Genomic DNA, 25173 nt, shown 5'->3' with positions numbered 1-25173 from the left:
AGAGGGAGAGGGAGAAGCAGGTTCCTGGCTGAACAGGGAGCCCAACACAGGGCTTGATCCCAGGACCCCGGGATCATGACCTGAGCTGAAGGCAGACACTTAACTGACTGAGCCACCCAGGCACCCTGGAGATTTATTTCAGGTCAATAGGAGAAAGGCCTCATGGTCATGAGAGGGCTGCCACTGCTCCAGGCACGATGACCACAATCAAACACAGAAAGTGGGGGCATCAGAGAGCTCCTCTCTCTCATTTGTTTCCTTTATCAGGAGGCAAAATACCTTTTCTAGACTCTGCAGATTTATTTTATTCTATTGGCCAGAACTGAATCACGTGGCTGTCCCTAGCTGCAGGAGGAATTGGGAACTTGGAATGTCTGGTAGAAGAGAATGGCAAAGGGGTAAGGCAGCACTGGCTTCAACCACTTATGATGAAGTTTAAAAAGCCAGTACTGTAAGAATAATAGATGGGAAAGTGGAAAGATCTTGGGTCCTTGATGACATCACTGAGCTGCTGAACTAAATTTAAAATGGCCAACTTCCAGTCTTCTTAGAGTGAGAGAAAAATAAATTCATATTTGATTAAGCCATTGTTGAGTTTCTGTTCCTTGCAGTCAAACGCACCCTAGTGGATACAAAGACGGTCTTTATGAAAGTAACTGGGATATATCCAACGGGACCTCTTGTAGTTCCCATTCATCCAACCAGTTTGATGGACGGTCTCCTTGGTTCCAGGCACTGGCTAACCTCTGGAAATGTAACGGTGAACAGAACCAGACAAAAGTCCTGCCCTCACGGATGTTACATTCCAGAGAAGAAGATAGACACTGCTGAAGCCACCCACACAGAAGACGGAATTCTCAGAATTCTGTGAGGAAAGGGTACAAGATACCATGGGAGCATACCGCAGAGGAATGGCCCCGGAGCTGGAGTCGGGGAAAATCTTCCCTGAGAAGTGCCCACCAGTCTGAGATCTGAACATCCACTCTCAGGCTGCTGTCTCTGCCCACAGTGGCCTCTCTTTATTGCCTACCTCTTGTTCACATACCACCTGCTTTGTGGAAACCTTCCCGTCATCCCAGACGCCTCCACCGTCAGTCTTCCATGAAGTCCTGACCCTCCCGCTAGAGGGGACCTCTACCTTCTCTAACGCCCTTGGGAAATGCTCTCACCCTGACTTAAAATTTAAAATTTGAGCCCCCTAGCTCTGCTTAGCTCCTCACTCCCACCCCATTCCTGGAAAACACGGACATGCTTATCTTTCTGTTAAATACCTAGCGACCTAGCTTGCTGTCTTGCACTTAGCCAACATTCGACACTTATTTTCATTGAAGACTATATTTTATAGATGTTTATTCCCATCTAGTTTCAGAAACGATCTGATAGTCCTATAGAGTACTTTGCGTGTGTACGTGTGTTTGTGTGAGAGACATTTCCACAAGCCCAGACACCCAGAACCTTGGATTTCTGTCCACGAACTGGGACTTTTTTAAAAACTACTAAAGCCTATGAATAAAGACTATCATTATAGGTCTGTCAACAATCATCATTTACATGAGCTGAAGTCTGCTTATTTTATCACTGATTATCACAACGCTCATTCCTTAGTGTAAGAGGCAAGGTGTTCTATCTCCCCAGATTCATAACACCTTTCCCATCTTTGAAGGGGTCTGGCTGTGCTCAATATTTTCAGGGTGACAGTTGTCCCGGAAGGCACAGTGTCTTTCCTTAGATTCACACATTATTAATCTTTACAGTAGGTTCATAAAAGGGACACTAATTAAGGGACACTGTAACATAATCGCACACCGTTGAAAGTGGATGCCCTCTCGGGGGTCATCTAGCGACGGAGACTGAGACCCGTCCCAAAGCAGGAAGATAGTAAGACCTGGTCCCTAGGACAATCACTGGATTCTCGGGCAGTAGCTTCGCCCACGGGGACACGCAGAGCGTCAGAGATTCACAGCCACGGTCCTCGTACTTACTATCTACACAAATCAGGACACACTCGGGCAGGGAGTTCACCAGCCATCCTCTGGGTGGAGGTATTGCCAGGTTGTGCGGCGGAGGCCGGCCGGCCGGCCGGCAAGCGAGCAGCGGCGCTAAGTTCAAAGCTGCCAGAGCTCTCGCCGAGAGCCCAGTCCGGGAACGGAGACGCCGAGAGCAAAGCTCCTTCTCCCCCGGGTGCAATACAGGGAGCAGGCCGAGGAGAGGGGCTCGGGCTCGGGCCCGGAGAGAGCGCCCGGTGCCTGCCTCCCACTCCGGGGGCGCACGGCTCCCGGCCAGAACCGCACAGGAACCCCAATCTTCCGGGACGCCGCGGCGGCGGCGGCGGGGGTGGCGAGCGGGGCCGGGCGGGGCGGGGAGGGCCGCGCGCCTCCAAGCCGCACTCCGGCAGCCCGCACAATGGAGGCCCCGCCCCTACCCCCTCCCCTCCCCTTCCCCGCTCCCTCGCTCCCTCGCTCCCTCCCTCCCTCCGCGCCGCCCCGCCCCCGCCCCCCAGCGCCCCGCGCGCCCGGTCCCCCGCCTGCCACCTGAGCCCTCGGGCGGACGCCGCGCTCGTTCCCGGTGCCGCCGCCGCCCCCCCCACCCCGCCCGGCAGCGCCCCCGCCCCGCGCCCCGCTCTCGGCCGGGGCCGCACAGTCGCGGCGGCTCGCGCCGGAGAGGACATGAGCGGGGGCTCGGGGGCGCACCCTCCCGCCGCGCTCAGCCGCGCCCAGCGTCAGCAAGCGCTCTGAGCAGCCACTCCCGGGCCGCGCCGCCCTCGCGCCTCAGTGCCAGCCCGCAGCCCCAGCCCGCCGCTCTCCCACGGGCGCAGCCCCTCTGCCCGCGTCCCTCATGGCCAAGCCTCTGCTGCTGGTCTTCTGCGGCGCTCTGGTTGTGGCCGGGGTCCAGTGGGGGCCCAGCGTGCCCCCCGCCGGGACGAGCGAGCCCCCGGACGCGCCGACGGTGGCGCCCACGGAGGACGAGACGCTGCAGAACGAGGCGGACAACCAGGAGAACGTGTTGTCGCAGGTAGGCGGCGGACCCTGGCCACCCCCGGCCCTGGGCGCGGGCGGGAGCCGGACGTGGCCCTCTCAGGAGCCTCGGCGGCGGCCGCTGCGCCCCGGTGCCGTCCCGGAGGCGTTTCTTCAGCGAAGGGACGGGGTCCTCCTCCCGGCGTCATGGGGTCTTTCAAGGTTACCGAATCAAGAGAAAGGAGAGGAGGAAGGCAAGACTCCACAGGGCTCCCTGAAAAGAGGGGTTAAAAAAAAAAATCATCATCCAAACCTCTAGTTCCAGGGTTGTGAAAGCGTGGCCATCTCTGGCCTATGTGGCTGTTCGTGGGAACTGGAACGTGACAACAGGCGGGCGTGTGGGACAGGAGGCAGATGGCTCTCCCCGGGGTGACACTTGACGGCCCAGAGTGAGACGCATACCAGGGAGGAGCGGGGTGAAGACAGAACAGCAGCAGGTGTGATGCCTGCCAGGTGGCCCCGCACAGGCGGAAGGGACAAGACCCTGCGTATTAGGGAGGCAGGGTGGAAACGCAGATCCGCTCACCTCTGGCGGATGGTCGGTGGGGGGTGAGTGACAGCTTTTAGTGAAGGGGTTTGTAAAGTGTCCCTTTACAAAGTACTCTGCTTGACTCAACCTCGGACATTCTTATTCCCGTTCTGTTAGCAAAGGACCCGTGGAACAGTAAGACTTGGAACAGTAGGAGTGATCTGGGTGGGTAGAGCTAGGTCTTTCTGACCCCCCAGGTGCCTGCAAGGGACCGCTCTCTGGAGCGTTCCGTGCGTGTGCTCCGCAGCCCGCCTGATGATGTGTGGTGGGTGTTGCCATCATCCTAAGGATGAGGGCTGGCTGAGGGAGGGGGCCTGTCCTGCTCTCTGCATCTCGCTCAGTCTTTGGACTGGGTCTTGTCTCCTTCCCGGAGGAAGAACAACTGTGACGTGTATCAAACACTAGTCTCCTCACCCTTTTCCTTTGGAAGTTACACTGATAGATGCCCCATAGCCCGATAACCTCGTGCTCTCTCCTAAATTGAAAGGACATAAAAATCCTTCACAGTGGGGCTCTAGAAGACCATGCACGAAAGTGTTCCCGAAACCCGAGTCTCAGAAAGGAAGGAATCCACCCAGGGTCCCAGAGCGGGCTTTGCAGGAATCTAGGCAGAGTTTCAGCGAGCAGACAGCCACGATTTACTGTCTGTCAGCCCGTAAAGACCAGCCGCTTCAGCCACCCTGCGCTGTAACTCCAGCGTCCACTGATCCATTCTGTATTTGACAACAGCTCTAAAACAAATATTAGTGTTAGAAGAAACCCAACCTTTGCAAGAAAAACATTACAAGCCTTCTTCCCCCCAGACGGCATCCCAGGAACATTCCCACTCCAACAAGGGCTGTGCCTGCCTGCCAGGGTCATTAGTCAAAGGAAGGCAACCCTTCTCCATGCCTAGAAGGGGAGAGCTCCATGGCGCTGGGGCTGCAGGGTCTGTGGCAGAGGAGCCGGGGAGGAGCCTTTCCCCCAGCAAGTGCCCAGGACGGTGGCTCCAGAAAGCCTGTGCTTTCCTGCGGGGGGGAGGCTGGCAGGGGCAAGTGCTCAGAAGGAAATGTTTAGCATTGTAGGAGTGCAAGGGCTGCCAGCTCGCTCTCCTGGCTTTGGCCTAGGGTTTGGGTTCAGAAGCTGTTCTAGGAGCCAAAGGAATCCTTAGGCTGAGTAAACCTTACTGAGTTCCGGGCCTGTCTCCTTTCTCCCAGTTTCCTTTTTCCAAATCGAAACCATCCTTTGGGGACGGCTGGGTCGCTCAGTTTGTTAAGCATCTGCCTTTGGCTCAGGTCAAGATCCCAGAGTCCTGGGATCGAGTCCCGCAACGGGCTCCTTGCTCAGTGGGAAGCCTGCTTCTCCCTCCGCCTGCTGCTCCCCCTGCTTGTGCTCTGTCTCTCTGTCTCTAACAAATAAATAAAATAAAATCTTTGAAAAAAGAGAAAAAAGAAACCATTCTTCGAAGGTCAGTTCAAGTACCACCTCCTCCAAGAAGTCTTCTCTGGCGCTCGGCTGGAGCCACTCTGGCCAGTTTGAGCCCCGCTGCACTACATCACATCGGGGTACTTGGCACTCTCTGCTTGGTGTGGCTGTGATCTGCATGCCTGCTGCACCGTGAGCTCCTGCAAGTGGGCTCTCTGGCCCGTCTGCTTCCTTCTCTGAGCCCTTAGCACTGCCCAGAGTAGGCACGCCGTGAGTGGTCCGTGAGGGGACGAGGCTAGAAGCAAGCAGCCTTCACACTGGAATCTCAGCTTTGCCATCCTCCCTTCAGCCCGTCCTTTCCTTTTTAAATCTCAACCTGGGTTCTAGCAAAGGCAAGGGCTCATTTGTTTTTCCCTTGAAATGATGAAAGCCTAAGGCCCCCTGAGAAACGCACTGCGTTCCAAGACAAATGAAGAGAGCCGAACTCCTAAGCGCCTTCAAGGAAATTTCAGAGTCAGCAAATTGTGTTCTGATGACCTCTTCTCCCCACTGTTCGGAGTTGCCTGAGGTCTCTGGCTAGAGCAGGACGTTTGACACGGTGAAGGGAGAGCCTTCCTAGGAGCCAGGCCCATACTTGTGTTTGCACACCCAACCCCTTCTTTCTCTGTCTCTGTGTCTAGTTGCTGGGAGACTATGACAAGGTCAAGGCTGTGTCTGAGGGCTCGGACTGTCAGTGCAAGTGTGTGGTGAGACCCCTGGGCCGAGATGCCTGCCAGAGGGTCAATGAGGGGACCTCCAGGAAGGAGGACTTCTACACCGTGGAAACCATCACCTCAGGCTCGTCCTGCAAGTGTGCGTGTGTGGCGCCCCCGTCAGCCCTCAATCCCTGTGAGGGAGACTTCAGGCTCCAGAAGCTGCGGGCGGCGGACAGCCGGGACTTGAAGGTAGGACCTGGGGTGGGGCGAGTGGGAGGGTGCCTTAGGGACCCGGGGGTCCGGCAGAGTTTTGCAGGGATTTTAAGGGGACCTGGCTTAGCCTGTATAGGTCAGGCCCCGGCACCTAGCGGGCTGAGCCTGTGTCCGATCATCTGGCAAACCGGTCATTTGCAATCCCGATGTCTGAGGGGAATGATGAGAGCAAAGTATGCCTGCCTCTCCCTCTGGAGCCAGGGAGGCTGGGCCTGTGAGCAGCTGTCAGGCCCAGAGGCCAGAAGAACTCAGTGTTCTTCTCCTCGAGAATTATTGCCATGGTTTACTGTTGGCCCAGCACACACCCCACAGAGGCACGAGACACAGGAGCAAGCCTGGCAGTCTTCAGCACAAGGGCTGGGGTGACCCAGGGCAGCAGAGGCCTGGGGCCTGCTGTAGGGTCAGTATCGAACTGTGATGCTGGTCCACAGGGTGGGGAAGCTCAGGCCTGCTTGAGGCCACTGCACGGGTTGGCCGAGGGCTTCGTCGGGTCTCGGCAGTGTGGGCTTGTGGCCTGGGCCTGGTCTTGCGGTCAGACCAATTCGGGTTCAGACCATTGCTCTGCCACTGCTTGTTGTGTGATCCTACTCGAGGCACCTAACTTGCCCGACCTCAGTCTCCTTGCATAGGAAGTGTGGATAATAGCATCTACCTTGTGGGGTGGCTGAGATGGCGGCTAGGGAGCACTTGGCACAATGCCTGACAGACAGTCGGGGTCAGCAGCCACTAGTCTCGCTCACGGATGACCACGCAAAGGGCCACTGAGGGGCCTGGCACCAGCCACACGCACCGTAACTGGTGGTCGTTGATTCCCTTCAAGCAGAATGGGGTTCCGCAGTACGATGCTTTAACATCCTGTCCCGGGATTCAGCCTGCCTCACAGAGCTGCAGTCCTGCCACGGAACTACTTTGTGGACCACCCCGTTACGGGCTTGTCAGGGCTCTGGGGGGCTTCTGGAACAATCTTCTCTTAGGAGTCAGAAAATCTTCACAGTGCATACTAACCAGAAGCCATGCTGTGGCTCCCACCCACAACTGAGCTGCCTTCCTCTGGTGGGGAGGAAGGAGGTCTAAACACGAGTGTCTCATACATGGAATTCTTCATCCAATCGCAAGGCCGGGGGATTAGTGTGTCCAGCAGACTCTTCTGGGGACTGGCTCTCGGCAGGGATGCTCAATTCAGGCATCTCTGATCAGCCACTTTGCCTGCACTTGGTGTGACCTGTATGCCACCAGAGCCTCAGCCACCATCCTCCCAGGCTATGGGCACAAAGGCCAGGGCCCTGTGACAGCTTTTGCCATCTCAGAGATGGGTCAATGGGCCTCCTTTACCCCAGGGTCAGTTTAGCTTTTAGTGCTAAGGGAAAACCGTTGGTATGTTCTAGGCCTTCAGCAGAGAATGAAGGTGAGTGTTTCAGAAGCACGTCCTCAGGCATCGAAGGTCCTGAGCCACGCTGTGGAGTATTTATAGATCACCTGCTGTGGGCCAGGTGCAGTGCTAGATATCTTGAGAAACAAAAAAGAGGCACTACTTTCAACTGACAGAATAAAAGGCGTCCAAACAGTTTGGTGAAGATTTTGGTGAAGAACAGCTTTACTTGTTCTTACAGGATTCTTCCATTTCTCATGCGAGTATTCTAGTTGGCAGACTACCTCCCACCATTGTGCTGGCTTATGTGCCCACCACCTACACAAGCACCAGTTTCCAAGAGCCACCTCCCTGTTGAGCCTCTGGCACGGGGGTCCGACAGGAAACGTCTCATCTTGGGTCTGTCTCAATCCAGCCCTTGACTAACCCCCTGCTCCTACTTCCTAGCTTTCCACCATCATAGACATGCTGGAAGGAGCTTTCTATGGCCTGGATCTCCTGAAGCTGCATTCCGTCACTACCAAACTGGTGGGGCGGATGGATAAACTGGAGGAGGTAAGAAAGATTTTGGGTTTCTGTATGCTTTTTTTTTTTTTCAGTTTTATTTATTTCAGAAAGAGAATGTGAGTGGGGGAGGAGCAGAGGGAGAGGGAGAGAGAATTCTTAAGCCAACTCCACACTGAGTGCAGAGCCAGACACAGGGCTTGATCCCAGGTCCCTGAGATCATGACCCGAAGTCAAGAGGTGGATGCTTAACCAACTGAGCCACCCAGGCACCCCTCCGTGTCTTTCTCTTGATCAGGTCCAAAGTGTATCAAACTTCCCACAATATTTTTTCAGAAAGCACATATCCTGACTAGACTTAACCCGTCTTGTTCTTTGGAAAGACAAAATACACGTAAAACACTCATCCGAAATCATGCCAAATTTTTGGTGACAGAGAATCAGTGAAATATAAATGTAAATACCTTCTTTTTTCACGGACAAGAGCCATATAACCAACGTGTTTCTGTTTTTACCTTGACTTCCAGGGAACTCAGGGCTAAACGAAATAATCAAAGTATAATAAGCATCTTACTTCCGGTTTGAAGGTGGTGGCATCTCCTTTATGGGAATAGGGTTGTTAATTTCTTCTTCTGGTTTTGTTTTGTTTCATTATTTTAACCGTTCTGCTGTCCGTCTCTGTATGTGGTGATCCACTTCAAATCCACTTTAGAGAAAGAAGACGTAAAAATGATTACTAATAAATAACATTCCCCACTGGAAAGCATTCAGGCTCCTCACCCCCTGGAAGGATGGACCGGTAGTGTAATTTTCCCAGACATACATCACGCAGTTCTGACGGGGCTCCTGGGAGACGCACGGCTGGTACCGTGATTTTCAGGGGCCGGTGTGTGGGGTGGTGGTGCGAGATAGAAGTCATTACATATGATAATAATGTTGACACTGTATTGTTGCTGTCATCCTTTAAAACAGAGATCAGTCTTTTGGTCACCAGGAAGGGAATGATGACCATCAGCCTTACTGATAGGGAGCTTATGGGTATGTGTCGTCGACTGGCACCCAGTTCTTGAACTGGTACTTGAAACAGTGATTCCAAAAATTAGGGCTATTTAATTTTTAGGCTGTTACTGTAAATGGTGGGTTAATAGCAGGATGATTAGCTATACCAGTACCCCTCATGAAAATATTTGGGTCTGTCATGGAGGAGCCGGGCTTCCCTCATGGGTGATTAGTGGCTGTAGGATGGGAGAAAGGAAAGGCCCTTTAGTCTGGCGGAAAGAGCACTCACTGGACTAGGAGTCAGGACAGAGTGACCCCCTCTCTGTTTGCTGCTGAGCAGCTGTACCTCAGTTTCCCCATCTGTAAAGTGGGAAAGGTGTCCTGTCTGCTTTGTATGATTGCCGAGGGGATAAGAAGTGAGCTAATGACTTTGCAAACGCTTTGAAACGCTTAAATAAAACAAGGTACTTGGTTTAGGACCAAGGAGTGAGTGGGTGCGGTGTCTCCCTGTTGCTTTGCCGGGGGAGCTGGTACCTGGATGATGAGACATTGCTGTTGCAGAGATTGGTGTCAGCACCCTCCTTACGCTCCAGAAAATGTTCCCAGAAAGTGAACACCACTTCCTTGTCCACCCGTCCTTAGGCCCAACTCCCCCAGCGCTGTGATGAGTGTTTTCTGATCATGGCCATCAGCTCTGGGGGGGTTGGTGGGTCCACAGTCATTTCAGTTACCAGGTCTGGTCACGAGGGTCAGAGTCCTGGGACCTGAGCTTTCTAGACAGTTCCAGGTGGCCAACAGGACCACATCAGCCCACTCTTCCTGAGGGGGCTTCACAAGAGAATTAGGCTTAATCTTCACTCTCTCTTCCCCAACATTGATGGCTGGAGTGAAGAGATTGGGAATGGTCAACACCATCCTACTACCAACGGACTTCATCCAGGCTTGGGATTCATTCTCCCATTTAAAACTACTAATGATTCTTTCAGATGGGTTCAAAAGGGATTAAACCAGGATCCAAGTCGACCTTTGAAATTGGAAAGTTCTTCTTTTTCCCTTGGCCCCCAAAGACATCCACATGTGCGATGCCCCCTTTAAAAAAGTGTTTGCATTTTTATAGGAACAAAGCTGATAGCCGGACCTTGGGGGCCACTTGGTTTTCATTCCGTCTCAAGAACACAGACCGGGAAAGATAGCTCTGGGGCTGCAGCACAGTGCTCATGAGGCCAAGGTCAGGGGCTCAGCCCCTGAGAGCCCTGCTCAAGGGCTGTAGTCTGTTTCCAGCCTTGTCAAGCAGCGAGCCCTTCCTGCTGGCAGAGGATAGGCGTGCATTTAGCGGGTGGATTTGCTGTGGTGCCACTGCCCCGGCAGGATGGGGTCCTCTGTGTAGGCACACGGTAACTGGGTTTTTGCCAAAACCAATCTCGCTTATATCGATGAGAGTGATCTCTTTTTCAAAACCATGGTATGTTGAGTAGCAAAAACTGGCCCTTTATATTAATAGTAACAATCCTCTGTACTTACATAGCAGTTACGGTTTTAAACCACCCCATATACATTGAGCACTTTTGTTCCCGTGAGCTGGGCAGGACGTGAGACCTGTGGTAGGTTCTAGGGAAGTGTAGGCAGGAGCTCAGGCCTTCTGGTTCCTGGGCCAAGGCTCTTTCTAATCAACCCTGTAAGTTGCTTTGAGTCACTACTGTCTGCCCTGGAAACATCAGTTTTTCCTAATCAGAGCTTCAAACAACAGCTCGTCCAAGGGAATTTCTAGGCAGAGCCGTGTCTGTATCCCGTAAGTCCTGTTAAGTAGGATTCAAGTGGAGTGAGAGGCTCCCCAAAGCAGGCCGTCCAAGGCCACAGGGTGCTGTGGTGTGGCTGATGTCACAGGTGGGTCCGGGCCCATTGAGCAGAGCACGGCTCCCGGTGTGACATTCAGCCTCTGTCTCCTGGCTCGGGCTGGCTGACTCGGTCTGCAGTCTGCAGTCACTGAAAAGGCACAATGTTGGGTAAATGGAAAAAACAGTCCTCCCGTCGGGCTCTGCAGAAGGAATGGAAGTGAAATTCTGCTCTTGGTCTTTGAATATTCCAGAATCCCAAGGGGAGTGCTTTGGAGGTCAGACCAGACAAAGGGGTCAGATTGGAGGGGCATTTTGCCCAGAGTAGGATCAGTGCTTGGCAGTAGAAGAGGGCACACGTGTGAACACCCACCCCCAGTATGGATGTAGAAATGGAAACTCCATTTGCAGATGAAAGAGGAAGGAAGGAGAGAAATAGAATCTAAACTGTTAGAGTCTCACCTTTTGGTAAAAATCATCTCTGAGAGCTCTGCTCAGTGGAGTGAGTTTGGTTAAACTTTTGTTTTAATTTAGGGAAAGTAACCCATGCGTAGAAAAGTACGTAAGCAACAAATGTACACCTTAATGATTGCAAAACAGACCCACATAACCACCACCCAGCTCAGGAAAGCTTAGCCCCCCAGCATGCCCTCACCTCACCCCTCCCAAAGGAACCTCTATCCTGACTTTTATGTTAATCCTCATCTTTGCTTGTTTTTTTTAAAAAAAACATTACCTAAGGATGTGTCCCTACATATAACAGTTTTGTCTATTTTTGAACTCTAAGTATATAGAGTCCTACAGAAGTGTGTGTGTGTACCTGTGTGTGTATTTGGGCTTCTTTCACTTGGTTTTGTGTGTGTGTGTGTGTGTTTTTTTAAGATTTTTTTTTTTTAAGTGATCTCTCCACCCACTGTGGGGCTCAAACTCACAACACTGAGATCAAGAGTTGCGTGCTCCCCTGACTCAGCCAGCCGGGTGCCCCTCAAGTTTGTTTTTCTTACTTTATTGATTTTTAAAGATTTAGTTATTTAAGAGAGAGAGAGTGAGAGAGCGAGAAAGAGAGAGCACAAGCAGGAGAAGGGGCAGAGGAAAAGCCGACTCTCTGTTGAGCAGGGAGCCCAATGTGGGGCTTGATCCCACAACCCTGAGATTATGACCTGGGCTGAAAGCAGATGCTTATCCCACCGAGCCACGCAGGTGCCCTACTTCAATTTTGTTTTGAATAGTTACCTATGTTGTTTTGTATCCTGTGGTTCATTTATTTTTATCGCTGTGCAGTATTCTATTGTGTGAATACAGCACAACTTATCCATCTGTTCTACTGAGGACGGATAGGGGGTGTGTTTTCAGTTTTGTAATTCACAGTAGCCCCGGGAGCTTTCCCTGTACATGCACATCCCTGTGTGTGTTCCCTGGCCCACACCTGCAGGCACTTCTCTGTGGTATGTAAGTGGGAATGGAGCTACTGGGACACGAGTCGTGCTTACCTTCAGTCGTAGGGGAGGTTGCAGAGCTGTTTTCCCAAGTGCTAGTACAAATTTAAGTTCCCTCCAGCAGGATATAGAAGTGCCACACACATCCTCACCAACGCTTGGAATTGTCAGACTTTCTGGTTTTCGTCAGCTTGGAGAGTGTAGCAGAGTAGGGCCATGTCACCGTATTCCAGAAACCTAACCCCCAGAACATCTTTGCTGTTGGCCTAGTGGAGGCCTGAAACCCCACAGACGTTCCTCTGGAAGTGGTGCCAGTAGGAGTAACATCCAAAGTGGTCAGCAGGCCAAGAACTTTTTTCTTTCTTTCTTTCTTTTTTTTTAAGATTTATTTATTTGACAGAGAATGAGTACAAACGGGGAGTGGCAGGCAGAGGGAGAGGGAGAAGCAGACTCCCTGCTGAGCATGGATTCCCGACATGGGGCTCGATCCCAGGACGCTGGGATCGTGACCTGAGCTGAAGGCAGATGCCCAACGAACTGAGCCACCCAGGCGCCCCCAGGCCAAGAACCTCTAATGTGGTTGACTCAGGCTGAACGTTGGGAGAGGCTGGGAAGGGGAAGAAGATACAGGAGGTATGAGGGTGCTTTAGAGTTGGGGGTGGGTACACAGAATAGGTGCCAGCAGAGATGGGAATTAGAAGTCTACAGGGGAAATCCGCAGCTTCCAAAGGCAAGGGCAAACCCTGTTCATGGCACTGATTCCGCTAAGAAGACTTTCCCCCCGAGCTCTGAGTGTGAACAGAGACCCAAAGACGTGTGGGCTGCCTGAGCCTAGGCGTGGGGACCCAGGCGTGGGCTACAACACTGACACCAAGTACTGCTTTCAGGAGCAGATTTATTAGCAAAGTGGAGCAAAGGACAGAGGGACAGATCGCTAAAGTAATCTCTTCTAGCATCAAGGTTTTAGTAGGATTAAGTCATTCCCATAAAAAGTGCCAATCGTTGGGAAGAAATGCCCCACCCCCACTTAGCTGCAGGACACACCTGTCCATGTCTGTAAGTACTTGGATGTATGTATGAGTGTGTACACACGTGCCTTTGTCTATGTGTGCATGCACAGGCCACGTCTTAACATAGGTTCCTGCCTGCAGGCTCCCCAAGGCAGGATTTCTGTTGCAGAAGCCCGGCCCCTTCTGGTGTGCGTGACTCCTCTTTTTCTCACCCTTACCTGCGCAAAACTTGTCCGTGAGCACAGATGGTTACCATGGAACCTTGTGTGTCGTATGAAGCCGCTTCTCCTGATAGTGTTGTATCCAAGTACGATTTCAAGTCTGTGATATGTTTACCAGGCTCGGAACTGGCCTGCTCCCCAGAATGTGCTGTGGCATAGACATTGCTGAGGCTTCTCCTTCAAACCTAATGATTTGGTGGCCTTTGTATTTCTGGTCTGAAAGGCAAGATCAAAGGAGCATTCCTGACTCTGGGGGGATATATCTTTTCACCAACTAATAGGAAAATGTCATTTGCGTCTGCACAGGCCAGGCCTCGAGTTAGGGGCAGGAAGGGTCTCTTTCCAGGCCTCCCCTCTCTGCCCGCCCTCTGTGCGCATTGAGACACCCCAAGCGTGTCTCCTTCCTGAGCAAATCTGCTTTTGCGGTCAGTCATTTCATGCCTCTCCTACTCCAGCACAGCCTTGGAGAAAAGTCTCTCGCCCACCCTGTCTGACCGCAGTGTTGTCACCTTGGAAAGGGAAAGGCTTGGAGATAATATTTCTAAGATACATTTCAGCTTTAATGTTATTTAATTCAATTACATCTGAATATGAGTTCAAGTGAATATCTTCCCTCTCCTGGGGCTATATATACTTCGAATCTAATTTGTCACTGTGGAATGAAAGGTTTTCTTTTTGGCTAAGCAGACTGAAGGTGTGAGAGGCAGCCGTCCATCTGCTGCCCTCGAAAAAGCTTCTAGCCGTATGGAGGGGTGAGGTTACCCCTGATCCAAAAATTCACCATCAGGAGCCTGGGACTTCTTGTTCTTTACTTGTCTGACTGTCCTTCCAGGCTCTGAACTTCTTGAGGGTGACCTGAGCCTGAATCAGCTTTGTTTCAGCATCAGGGCCCGACACCCAAGATGGACTAGATGCTCAAAGCTGTTTGGTTGGGGGAGCGATTGAAGGGGCAGCTGTCGGCCCTGCACCCAGGCCAGCCTGCCCAGCTCCGTCAGCTGTGGTCCAGGATTGTGCCGGGTCCTGCCTGTTGGGTCAGCTGGGGGCACCAGCTGTTTCTAGCTGCTCTCCCCCTCCGCACTCTCACCAGGGTGGAGACAGCTGTCGGCTGGGGAGGCTGTCCCAGGCCACCTGGTCCTAGTTGTGTCCTGAAGGGCTCAGAGGGGGAAGGGCAGGCGAGCTGCTGGGAGCTTGGAGACCCGAGGATCCCGTTACCCCCACACTCACTTCACTCTCTCAAGGAAGGCCATTCCCTCTGCCCTCAGGCTTGGCATCTGCATCGGGCCCTGGGCACATCTAGCCAGCGAGCGATAGGGGTCAGGTGGCCTCCTCGGGTGTGGGGACACATGTCTGCTGAAGGACTTGGGGCCCAGGCTTGGCCCAGCTGCAGTTTGGCTTTGTCTCCTCCGACAGGGGTCCAGTGCTTCTTTTTACAGCCCAGCAGCCTCTCCAGGGGAGTGGGGGGTTCTCACCTTTCCTTCCTGCCAGACCCAAGAACCCTTAGCTCACTTCCCCTTTTCCACCTGCATATCTGCTCTGAGATGGCAAGGGCCAGCCCTGCTCCATCTTCGCCCCAGGGATATCAGGTCCCGCTTTGTGCCTGGCTGTGCACCTGCAGGGCCTCGTTCCTTCTCCAGGCCGAGCCTGGGGAGGTGGGCATCCTTACTCCTTTCTCTGGCTGGGACATGGAGGGTCCCTTCACTTGCCATGTGGTGGTAATGGAGGTGTGGGCTGGTGCCCGGAGCCAGACCCTTCCTTACCACGCCCACGTCCCTGGTTCGCTGTGTGTGTGGGGGGGAAACAAGAGCACAGAAGCCTTCCAGAGCTCTGTGCCATGGTCGCTCCCCCTCAAGTCCCAACGCTTTCGGCTTATGCTATCACATGGTCTCACCCAGGCACCCACGCACTTGTCCAACAGCCGGACAAGGTCAGGACACATACCCATGGAACAGCTTCCCCCCACCTCTGCCCCCACACCCATTCCACCAGTCTGCATACCCTCCATAGCTCTGACCACCTGCGTGCCGGCTGCACCCCCAGCTCCACTGACATCCAGTCTCCTTTGCCCAGGGACCCCGCCTGGTCTGCACACTTCCTCCCCTCTTGTATCTCTGCCTCTGGCTGTGGTCAGTGGGAGACGCGTGTCCCCTCCTGGTAGTGTGGGCTTGCTCTTAGCGGGCATCCTCCCAGGCCCCGTGCCCAACTGCGGGTCCCTCCAGTACGTGGCACATGCTCTGTGAACACTGCTCAGGTCCTTGGCTCTGCTCAGATCTTTAAGTGCTGTGGCTGGCTGTGTGCAGCCTCTTGGGCCAGCCCCCTGTCTACCAGCTCTTCCTGCCTCCTTCCCGCCCTCCTCTTCATCCCACCAGCATCCTTGGCAGGAGCCAGGTAGGCCCCATGCCTGCCTCCTCCACCACATGGCCAGCACTGCCCAAGGGCCAAGCTGCGCTCACTGTCAATGTCAGGGCTGCAGCTGTCCCAAGGGGAAGAGCCTGAGGCATGAGGTCATGGGGTTCACTGTTCTGCCAGGGCAGATTCGAGAGTGCCCCGCGTGGGCGGCATCCCCTGTGCTTCCACAAAAGATCTTGGTGTGAGGGAAGCAAAAATCTCAGGGGGCGGTGGGGAGCCCTGCAAGGCCAGCACCCCCGGGGTGGAGGTGGCTGAGTCGGGGTGGCCGAGGGGGCGCAGCTGCTGCCACTGCCCTGGGGGACGCCAGCTGGCTCCACCTGGCAGGCCGACAGGGTGATGCCTCTGCCTGCTGGGTGTTTATTCAGGCAGCTGGTGGGCAGGCTTTGCCGGTCCTGTGAGGGGAATAAACGATACTGCTCCTCTGGGTTCTCAAGGCCAGACTGCATCAAACCCTCCTCTGTGGAAACCCCAAATAATGACTCCTTACTAAAATCAGAAAGGGTATTGGGGATTTATAAATCAGGGAGAAGAAGGCCCCTCCAGGGACCTAGAAACCCCAAGATCTAGGGAGCAGGAGCTGAACCTGTGGGGCTTCCCCTTTGCCTTTCAGCGAGCGCACTGGCCAGCGCTGGGTCTTGCAAGGTGTTCAGGAATGAGGCTCGATCTTGTTTTGCAGTAAGGCTCTGCAGGCCCAGCTGTTGGGTCCACCCAGCAGGAGTCCTAGGGCCACACCACAGGCCCTCCCTTAGCTACTGCATCATTGACCTTGCTGATGCCCTGTCACCTGACCGGACTTTGACTTTTCATCAGTTGGTGTTGCTTTTTTTTTTTTTTTAAGATTTTATTTATTTATTTGACAGAGAGAGACAGCGAGAGAGGGAACACAAGCAGGGGGAGTGGGAGAGGAAGAAGCAGTCTCCCAGCGAAGGAGCCTGACGTGGGGCTCGATCCCAGAATGCGAGGATCACGCCCTGAGCCAAAGAAAGACGCTTAAAGACCGAGCCACCCAGGCGCCCCTTGTTAATTGCCTTCATCCCCTCATGGAGGGTGGTCTTCATCAGACCATCCTGGTTGGTGTGGCTTATACTTGACCCTTTTGGGCCCAGCATGGAGCATGTGAATGCAATTAATGAAGAAATAACACACAGAACCCCGAGCCTGGTGGGCCCCGTCGTATGTCTCAGGACGTTGAGCGTTCACAGGGGAGATGCCTGGGTCCAGTTCTCAGCAGGTGCTCGGGGATGTACAGATATGCGTGAATCCAGGGGTGCCTGGCTGGCTCCCTCAGTGGAGTGAGTGAGTGACTCCTGATATTAGGGTTGTGAGTTAGAGCCCCGCGTTGGGTGTAGAGATGACTTAAAAATAAAATCTTCAAAAACAAAAAGAAATGCGTGAATCCCACTAAGGCACCAAGCACCTTTCCTGTTGGCCCCAGAAAAATCTGACTCCTGTAAAATAGGCTCTTTCATACATTTGGACCCCTCTTTTCCAGCAGATGTAGCCCAAGCTTCCTATATTTCAGGTGGCACTTCTCAAACTTGAATGTGTCTGCAAATTGCCTGGGCGTCTTGTTAAAATGCAGATTCTGGGGGCCCCTGGGTGGCGCAGTCGTTAAGCGTCTTTCTTTGGCTCAGGGCGTGATCCTGGAGTCCTGGGATCCAGCCCCCCATCAGCCTCCTCTGCTGGGAGCCTGCTTCTTCCTCTCCCACTCCCCCTGCTTGTGTTCCCTCTCTTGCTGGCTTTCTCTGTCAAATAGATAAAATCTTAAAAAAAAAAAAATGCAGGTTCTGATTCAGCAGGTCTGGGTGGGACCCCAGACTGCATTCCTAACAGTTCCTGAGGGTGCCCCCCCCTTGCTGGTCTGTCACCACACTTTGCATAACAAGGACTTATGGGAGCCCACCGAATCCGCATTTCTCCGCATATGCACATGCACATTCTCTCAGAGACCCTGAGCCCACACTGCAATATTCAAGGGCCCCTCTGATGGGCTTCCTGCTGCTTGAGAGCTGGCTGAGCACCAGGACCCTCCCCCAGTGGTCTTAGTGGTCCCATGAGTGAACCTCAGAGGCAAGAGCCAGGAGGCTGGGTGCTGGGCTCAGCTCTGCCACTTTTGTTTTTATCATCTTGGGCAAATCACATCATTTTTCTGGGCCTCAGTTTTCCCATCTGAGACATGCTTGAGTTCTGGCATCCTCCAGGGGCCTAGAAACCCCAACTGTAACATCCTATGAAAGAAAATAACCACTTTGTATGTCCCATGCAGTTTCACATATATTAATTTACTCACCCATAAGAATTCATCAGGAAAGTCCTGGTATTACCCCATTTTAGCCCTGGGGAAACTGAAGCACGGGGAATTGATTAGCCCAAGATCAAAAAAGCAGCAATAACATTGACATGTGAGCTAGACTCTTTCCTCCAGAATCTGTGCTCTGAACCATTGCACTTGACTGCCCCTGGTAACACCTGTCAGGAATGACTTCACCCAAAACTGCTCATTCTGGCTATTCCTGAAAGAAGACTTCTTTCTCAGGGGCTTTATCTCTCACAGTTAACTCTGTGCAATTTAGAGAGGCAGGCTTGGCCTGAGCCCCACAGAAACACAGCAAGTCTTTCCAGGGCTCAAAATCTGCCATGAATTGAAATGTCAGAAGAACGGATACGGCCAGTGGTTCTAGGGTCTGGTTAGTTTTAACAAGCACCTAGTGGATTCTTCAGGGCAGCCCCTGTAGGAGCCATCAGAGCCGCAGTGTCTGGGGATTACCGCCTGCCTGAGTACTTAGACATCCCCCGTCGGGGCTACCGTGGCTTTCCTCTAGGACTTAGCACTATCGTGCCAGGTGGCAGGGCCCACTCGGCAATGTCTGAGCGTTTACACTCCCCGTATCTGTCTGTTAAAGACCAAAAGCAAATGCATCCTCTGTTTTACATGTTTGCTTCCTCTGCCCCCCATGAACAGGGCTCAGGGAGAACATCACATCTAAAAACTCAGATGCAGGGCGCCTGGGTGGCTCAGTCGGTGAAGCGTCTGGGGTGCTGGGGTCCCAGGGTGCTGGGATCGAGCCCCTCATGGGGCTCCCTGCTCAGCGGGGAGCCTGTTTCTCCCTCTACCTCTGCTCCCCCACCCTGCCTGCTCATGTTCTTTCTCTCTCAATAAATAAATGATCTTTTAAAAAAATAACTAAAAAAATAAAACAAAAACTCAGACGCTTATGGAAACCTTAGAATGCCGGCCAGAGTTGGACAATGTTGGATCTCAGTTCAGTCAACTTCTCTCGAAATAACCTGAGGAGAAAGGGCGCCTCTGAGCCTGCCTGTGACTGTCCCTGGTTCAGATCCCATGTAGTGTCACCTCTAGGACACTGCATCTCCTCTGTCCCCTCCCTCCTCTGGACTCTGTAAGTTCACACTTGCCGCTTGCAGAATCCAGCAGGCTCGGTCATCTTCCTCCTGCTGTGCGGGCCTTTTTCCCAGTTATAGTTGGCATCTCCCCAGAACCCCAGGGGTATCCTGAGCCTTTTTTGTACCACACTGTACCTTAGACACACAGAAGGTGCTCACCAGTGTTGGTTGACGGAAATGTACCTTTGGTCCCTTCCAGTATGAACTAGATCAGGAACACAGGTAATCTGCCAAGTGAGGGTCATTTAAGGAAATTTTTTATGGGTCAGTAGGAAAGTTTGAAACCATCCCATGGGTTTTCTATGTAAATGATGCTTTTAAAGTGCTGGGGAATAGTTTGTGTTCACTAGGAAAGCAGACTAAGTAGATGTCTTTGGCCACCTCTTCTAAAATTGCTTTTTTTTTTTTTTTTAAGCAAGCTTCTTTCATACATTTCACGTGTATGGGGCTCCAAATGAGTAAGAATTTTTTGTCACGTTTGTCATCACTGTGTACCGATGGCAGAAAAGAAGCCAGGTGTCCTGATGACCCAGAGACACAGCAGTGTCATGATTAGGAAAGCCATGGGGGCTTGGGGCGGGGGGGCATCTCCAGGAGTGGGACGTACTGGAGCCACGCTGCCCTGGAAGGACCGCCCGGGGTCTGGCCCTCAGCGCAGGGCTGGATGCACTCTAGGACCCCAATCACTCCTGGGCCGATTTTTCGGCCTGTTTCTGTGCGTCTAGCTCTGAGCAGAAGAGAGGTGCCAGCTCTCTCCTGCTCAACGTCAGAGCACTTTCGTGGATCTTCCTATGACATTTTTTCTCTTCTCAGGAAGTTTCTAAAAACCTCACCAAGGAAAATGAGCAACTCAAAGAAGATGTGGAAGAAATCCGAACGGAGATGAACAAGCGAGGGAAAGAGAACTGCTCAGACAGCATCCTAGACGGCATGCCCGACGTGCGCTCAGCTCTGCAGAGGGACGCGGCCGCAGCCTACACCCAACCAGAGGTATGGTCCTGGCCCCGGGAAGCACACTGCCAGGCTCGCCTGTACACCAAGTTCTGTAGGTCTTGATTCTTTCATGGCCATGGTCTCGTTTCTTCTAGACGGCCCTTCTGTAGGGGTGAGGGGCAGGGGACAAGTCCATGGTGCCTAATGGTGAAGGCCAGAGGGGCTCAGTGAGGAAGTGTTGAAGCCAGGACTCCGGAGTCCCAGGCCTCACCCCACCTCTGTGAGAGTCCCTGAGTGATGAGTAAGGAGGAGTGTGTGTGCTGGCTTGTCTGGGACCATCATGGTTCACTCCTGCCATCCTGGCATTATCATTGACGGAACCTTCTTTCGCTCTCAAAAGCACCCCTGTTTAGAAATAGTAAGTTGTGGGGCCTCCCTGTTCATACAGGACTTGTGGTACGATGGTGTCTGGAACGATGCCACAGGACCTGCTTGTCAAAAATGCCCCCATCTGCTGCGGTTTCTCTTGGCCGCAGTTAGTAAGTTCCGCTGATGTCCTCATGGCTCCGTGTATTACTGTGGCTCCGAGTGTGGCCATTTAACGTGGCGGTTGTGTCCTAAGCTGATGTCCAAGAACAGTATCCATTTGGGAGCTAACCCCGGAGTGGAAGAGGAAACAGGTAAATTTTGGTGGCAGGACTTGAAGAGTGTGAGATGCAGCGAGTGAGCAGGTCTGGATGAAGTGTCCTAAGAAGGTCCTTGGCAACCGGGGGACAACAGCAGTTAAGAGAGGCCTCGCTTGCTTTAACTGGACCAAGGGTTGCTGGTGGACGGCAGAGCCTGGATTCCAGGTGGACCAGCCTGGGGCAGTAGGCGGAGTGTCCCCTCAGCCTGGGGCAGCAGGCGGGGTGTGGGGGAGCAGGGCCTGGGACAGTCAGAGCCGCTGAGCAGTTGCCGTGCACCGGGTCACAGAGAACGGCTAGGCATTGCTACGTAGGACTCTGTTGCCTGGGTCAGTAAGAACTGGGGCAAGAGAGGAAGTCACCCTGGGCTCGGAACTCTTGGAAACTCATCAACGCGGTGCCAAGCAGGCAGCAGCTGTGGGTTAGAGGGGATCCTGGGCACATGTGTTCCCAAGGTAAGACAGCAGGCAGATTAGGAGTTTGGAGGCAAGAAGCCCCAAAGACAGTATGGTGCTTGCACCCTGCCCAGTGCGTAACTCAAAATAAAACCAGTTCCAAACCAGAAAATAAGGATAAGGAAGGCCAATAATTTTCTGGCTTTGCCCATGATGACTACTTTGATGCTTTTTTGGATGTATCATATTTCTTCAACGATTATTTTTATTCTCATTTTAGTTGTCCCCCAACAGGCTAGCTACTAGGCACGTGTTTAGTCTGCTTGGTGGGTCATCCTTGAGCAGATCTGAGCTTATAAACCAAAAAGCCAAGGACATTCGGGCTGGAAGGGACCTTGGAGACACCCTCTCCCCCCACCTGGGGCCCAGCGGCTCCTATCTCAGCCCGTCTGACATGTCCCACTGGCCTGGTGCCCAGCACAGTCCGGCATTCCCTGTCTTCTCCGGCCTCCAGCTTCCCGGTCGGCTGAGCTGGAGAATTCGACTGTTGTCTTGATGATACATTATGTGGTATGTTCAGCAACCCAGCTCATATTTCCTGAGGGCAAACAGTAAACCAAATCAAACACACCAAACTCTTTTTCTCTTTGCTCAGCAAAGCCCTTTCCCCTCCTGAAATCCCCATTCATCACACTGCTGAAGTTAGCACAATCCAACCAAACCAGGGTGGCGGGGTAGAGCCAGGGCCAGGGAGGGGGGGAAAGGGGGAAGCCGGGAAGGAGGCCCAAGGCTAGGCTCTTCCTCCCCTCCTTTGTCTTTCTGTGTCTTTAGCAAGCCCCATGCTAGAAAGGAGGCAAGTGGGGGCTAGGTTTGTGGTTATTTTCAGGGTTCTTAGATGATATTGGGGTTTCTCGGAGTCGTGAGTGGCAATTTGTCGGAGGCCCCTCTCCAAGAAGGTCCTTGCCTGGAGGATTGGCAAGGGGCTCCGGGAACTGGGTTGGGAGTGGAGAGGGCAGGGTGGGAGCGGGGACATAGGGACGCCAGGAGTTGAAGTCATACAACAGGCTCTCGGATTAGCAGAGAGAGGAAAGCAAAGCTTGGTGGGGGCAGCTGCCGCCCAGCTCAGCCTGTCGCCAGTGAATCCAAGGAAATTATATGTTCTCTGGCAGAGGCTGCTATGGTCTTGCTCCATCTCCTTGGCCGGGAGAAGGAACTGTAGTTCCCGCCTGTCCCAGAGAGCCTGGAATTAAAGACAGTTCCTGGGGTTTACCATGAAGAAATGACAACCTGCTTTTGCAATGCAGAGGGAGACCAGGGTCCAGCAATTAGCCAGCCCACAGCGTCTGGGGCCTCTCGTCAGCCTCCCAGCCTCCTTCCCCAGTGGGAAATGAGGGATCCCCACGTCTGCTGGGCACTAGCCAGACCAGGGCCCTGTGGACTTGGGGATGTAGACAAGTTTTTAGATGGCAGACAAGTTAGTCCCATGGTCATGGCTGTGGGCAGCGTGGCTTCATGGCAGGAAGCGGGTGGGCTCTGAAGACAGTGGCCCTAGACCTGCTTCATAGGTGCCCCCCTCAGCCCTTCACTGATTGACCTGCAACCAACTCGCTAAATGACCCTGAGCCCCTCTTTCCTTGCATGTAAAGTGTGGATAGTGCCGTCTACCTTGCCCCGTTGTTGTAAGGGCCAAAAATACCATGAAGGGATGTGTCCGGTCAGCGTGGGTGCTCCCTAAAATCCATCACCGCAGGCCATGCGTCCCTGCATCTCTCGTCGAGGTCACCTCCCCGGCAAGAAAGGGGAATTGAGGAGGGGCAGGCGGCAGGTGTGGGGGCTCCCCTGGGCACATGCTTGCCTCTCTCTGGGTGGTTCTCCGGCCCCTACCAGGGAAGGCTGGCAGAAGGATGCTCCCGGCTTGCAGAGCCGGTCTCTGCCGTGTGCTGGGGAGCGAGGAGCGGCCATGTCGGCTCACTCACCTGGGTTAGCTCTTTTGTCACAGCGAAGCCAGCACAGGCGTGGGGGCCTGGTTGGGAATGACTCTGGGCCTTCTCCAGGCCAGATTTGTAAGGTCAAACCAAGAGCCTGATTTGCTTCCTCCGGTGCAGAGTGAGGGAGTTGGCCATTATGGCTGGGCTTCTGCCGGCTGCTGTTCTGTGGCCCTGAAGGTCCGGCTCTGCCCCTCAGGACGCGGGGCATCATCTGGGGACAGAGGTTTTGTTTCCAAGTGGGCTCTGCTCTCTGGGTGGATTTCACCTAGGTCTAGAGTAATAGGGTTTAGAGGAGCTTACCCACCTCCTTGTGGTGACAAGGGGGCTTCCATGGCTTAGGTGGAGATAGGAAGCTGCCTCTTCATTATTTGGCCTCAGGAGTCCTCCTGAGAGCAGGGCTGGGCCTGCCCTTGGGTCCCTTCACACTTCCCTGACGGAGGCACCGCCCCAGGAGCTGGACCCATCTGTGTGGCCCTGCTTTGAACACAGCTCACAGGACCTGTGCCCAAAGTCCGTTGTTTTCAGTGGTGGGGGATTGCGATGCTGGATTGGGGGCGGGTCCATGACCTGATGGACCAAGGCAGGATCCAGAGACCCTGCCACACTGCGGACACAGGAGGGCCAACCCTGAGCTGGGCAGCAGCTCCACGGAGGACAGGACAGCTCTTCTGTTTGGCCCGAGCACTTGCAGTGGTATTGTCATGGTGACATCAAGATGCTCAGGTCATGGCAACCTACTGTACAGCATCATTTGACAAAATCCAGTGCCCGTCATAAATGTAGCCCATTCCTTGGGATTTGTTATGATCGAAAAACTCAATGTAACGGGCACCTGGCTGGCTGAGTCAGCAGAACATGCGACTTTTGATTTCAGGGTCGTGAGTTCGAGCCCCACATTGGGCATAGAGATTACTTTAAAAAATTCAGTGGAACAAATACAAAGGAATCAAAGATGAGCAAGAGGTGGTTGATGTTCTCCCAGTTCCTTAGAGTCTACAGAGACGGAATCCTTAAATAATGCCCATAGAACGCAGGCCGGGAGAGGTGCTATAACAGAGGTATAGACTTGGTCCGTTGGCAGTTGTGTTCAGCTCTGAGAAGCCCCAAACACAGTGCCTCCAGCAGTAGAAAAACTGCTGTTCTTTCATGTAGAAGGAGCTCTGGAGGCAGGCCGACCTCGGCCGATGTGCTTAACTGCACGAAGCCGATAGCGATGTCCATCCTCAGAACCTCCTCATGGTCACAAGATGGCTGCCCAGCTGCAGCCACCCTGTCTGCATTTCAGGCCAGACAAATTAGGAAGAGTGTGAAAGATGCCTTCCAGCTGACTCAGCCTCCCTTTTAAGGAGCTTTTCCAAAAGCTCTTTCCACCAACTTCTGCTTATACCCCACTGGCCAGAACTTTGTCCCATGGCTTCTCCCACAGAACCAGTTTCCCATTAGAAAGGAACAGGAGATGGAATTTGCGTAAGTCAATCAGAAGTCTCTGCCACAACGTGAAAAGTAAGGATTGGGAAAGAAAGATTAATTATGGATGAGAAGGTCTGGGAGTATTTTCTTAAGGATCTGAGATGTTAGCCAGGCCTTGAGAAATGGGTAGATTATGGTAAGTAGCTCTGGAAGGGAGAAGGGAGTGGCCTTCCAGATGGAGAAAACAGTCGGAGCAAAGACCCCGCAGCTTAGGAGAGCCAAGAGGGTGAGGAGTCCGCCAAGTGACTGAAGTACTGAGGGTTGGGGCTGGGGGCGGAACTAGAGAGAAGAATGCAGAGCTGGGTCAAGGCCCGCTTTTAAGAGGAGTGTGAACACCAGGCCAGGGACCTTGGACTTTCTTCTGGAGGCATCAGGGCGGGTCTGGAACGGTTCTTTCTGACAGCGGAAGTAAAACCTTCATCCTGAGGTGCACACCTTGGGCCTCAGGCCTCATGTCCCAGCCCGGGCACCGTCGCCCACACAGAGACCTCACTGAAACACCTGATAGCAGATCTAAGTCCGGCAGCAGCCCTAGGCCAGAGCCGAGAGGAGAACTGCCCTCTCTGGGAAGTACAGTGTGGAGGTTAGAGACACACGCTGGAGCCAG

The 25173-nt window shown here is 53.4% G+C and overlaps 1 protein-coding gene across 4 annotated transcripts in view; it reads left to right on the top strand.

The window, feature by feature from the left end:
* Nucleotides 1-2594: 2594 nt before the first annotated feature.
* Nucleotides 2595-25173, top strand: part of OLFML2B (olfactomedin like 2B) — a 36579-nt gene continuing 14000 nt past the window's right edge. For 2 of the 4 annotated variants that reach the window (XM_087855915.1, XM_087855913.1), the window contains exons 1-4: nucleotides 2597-3012; nucleotides 5628-5891; nucleotides 7732-7839; nucleotides 19911-20087. In XM_087855915.1, coding sequence (XP_087712041.1) covers nucleotides 2836-3012; nucleotides 5628-5891; nucleotides 7732-7839; nucleotides 19911-20087 — 726 coding nt within the window. In that variant the 5' untranslated portion in view covers nucleotides 2597-2835. Of the gene's footprint in view, nucleotides 3013-5627; nucleotides 5892-7731; nucleotides 7840-19910; nucleotides 20088-25173 lie in introns of all 4 variants that reach the window. The other 2 variants (XM_087855919.1, XM_087855923.1) reach the window with 2 other exon arrangements.

This window comes from Ursus americanus, chromosome 2 (assembly GCF_024610735.1).
Source record: "Ursus americanus isolate L20-20 chromosome 2, mUrsAme1.1.p, whole genome shotgun sequence".
Lineage (NCBI taxonomy): Eukaryota > Metazoa > Chordata > Mammalia > Carnivora > Ursidae > Ursus > Ursus americanus.
Note: the sequence above shows the minus strand (reverse complement) of the source record. Positions and strands in the feature narration are given on the sequence as shown.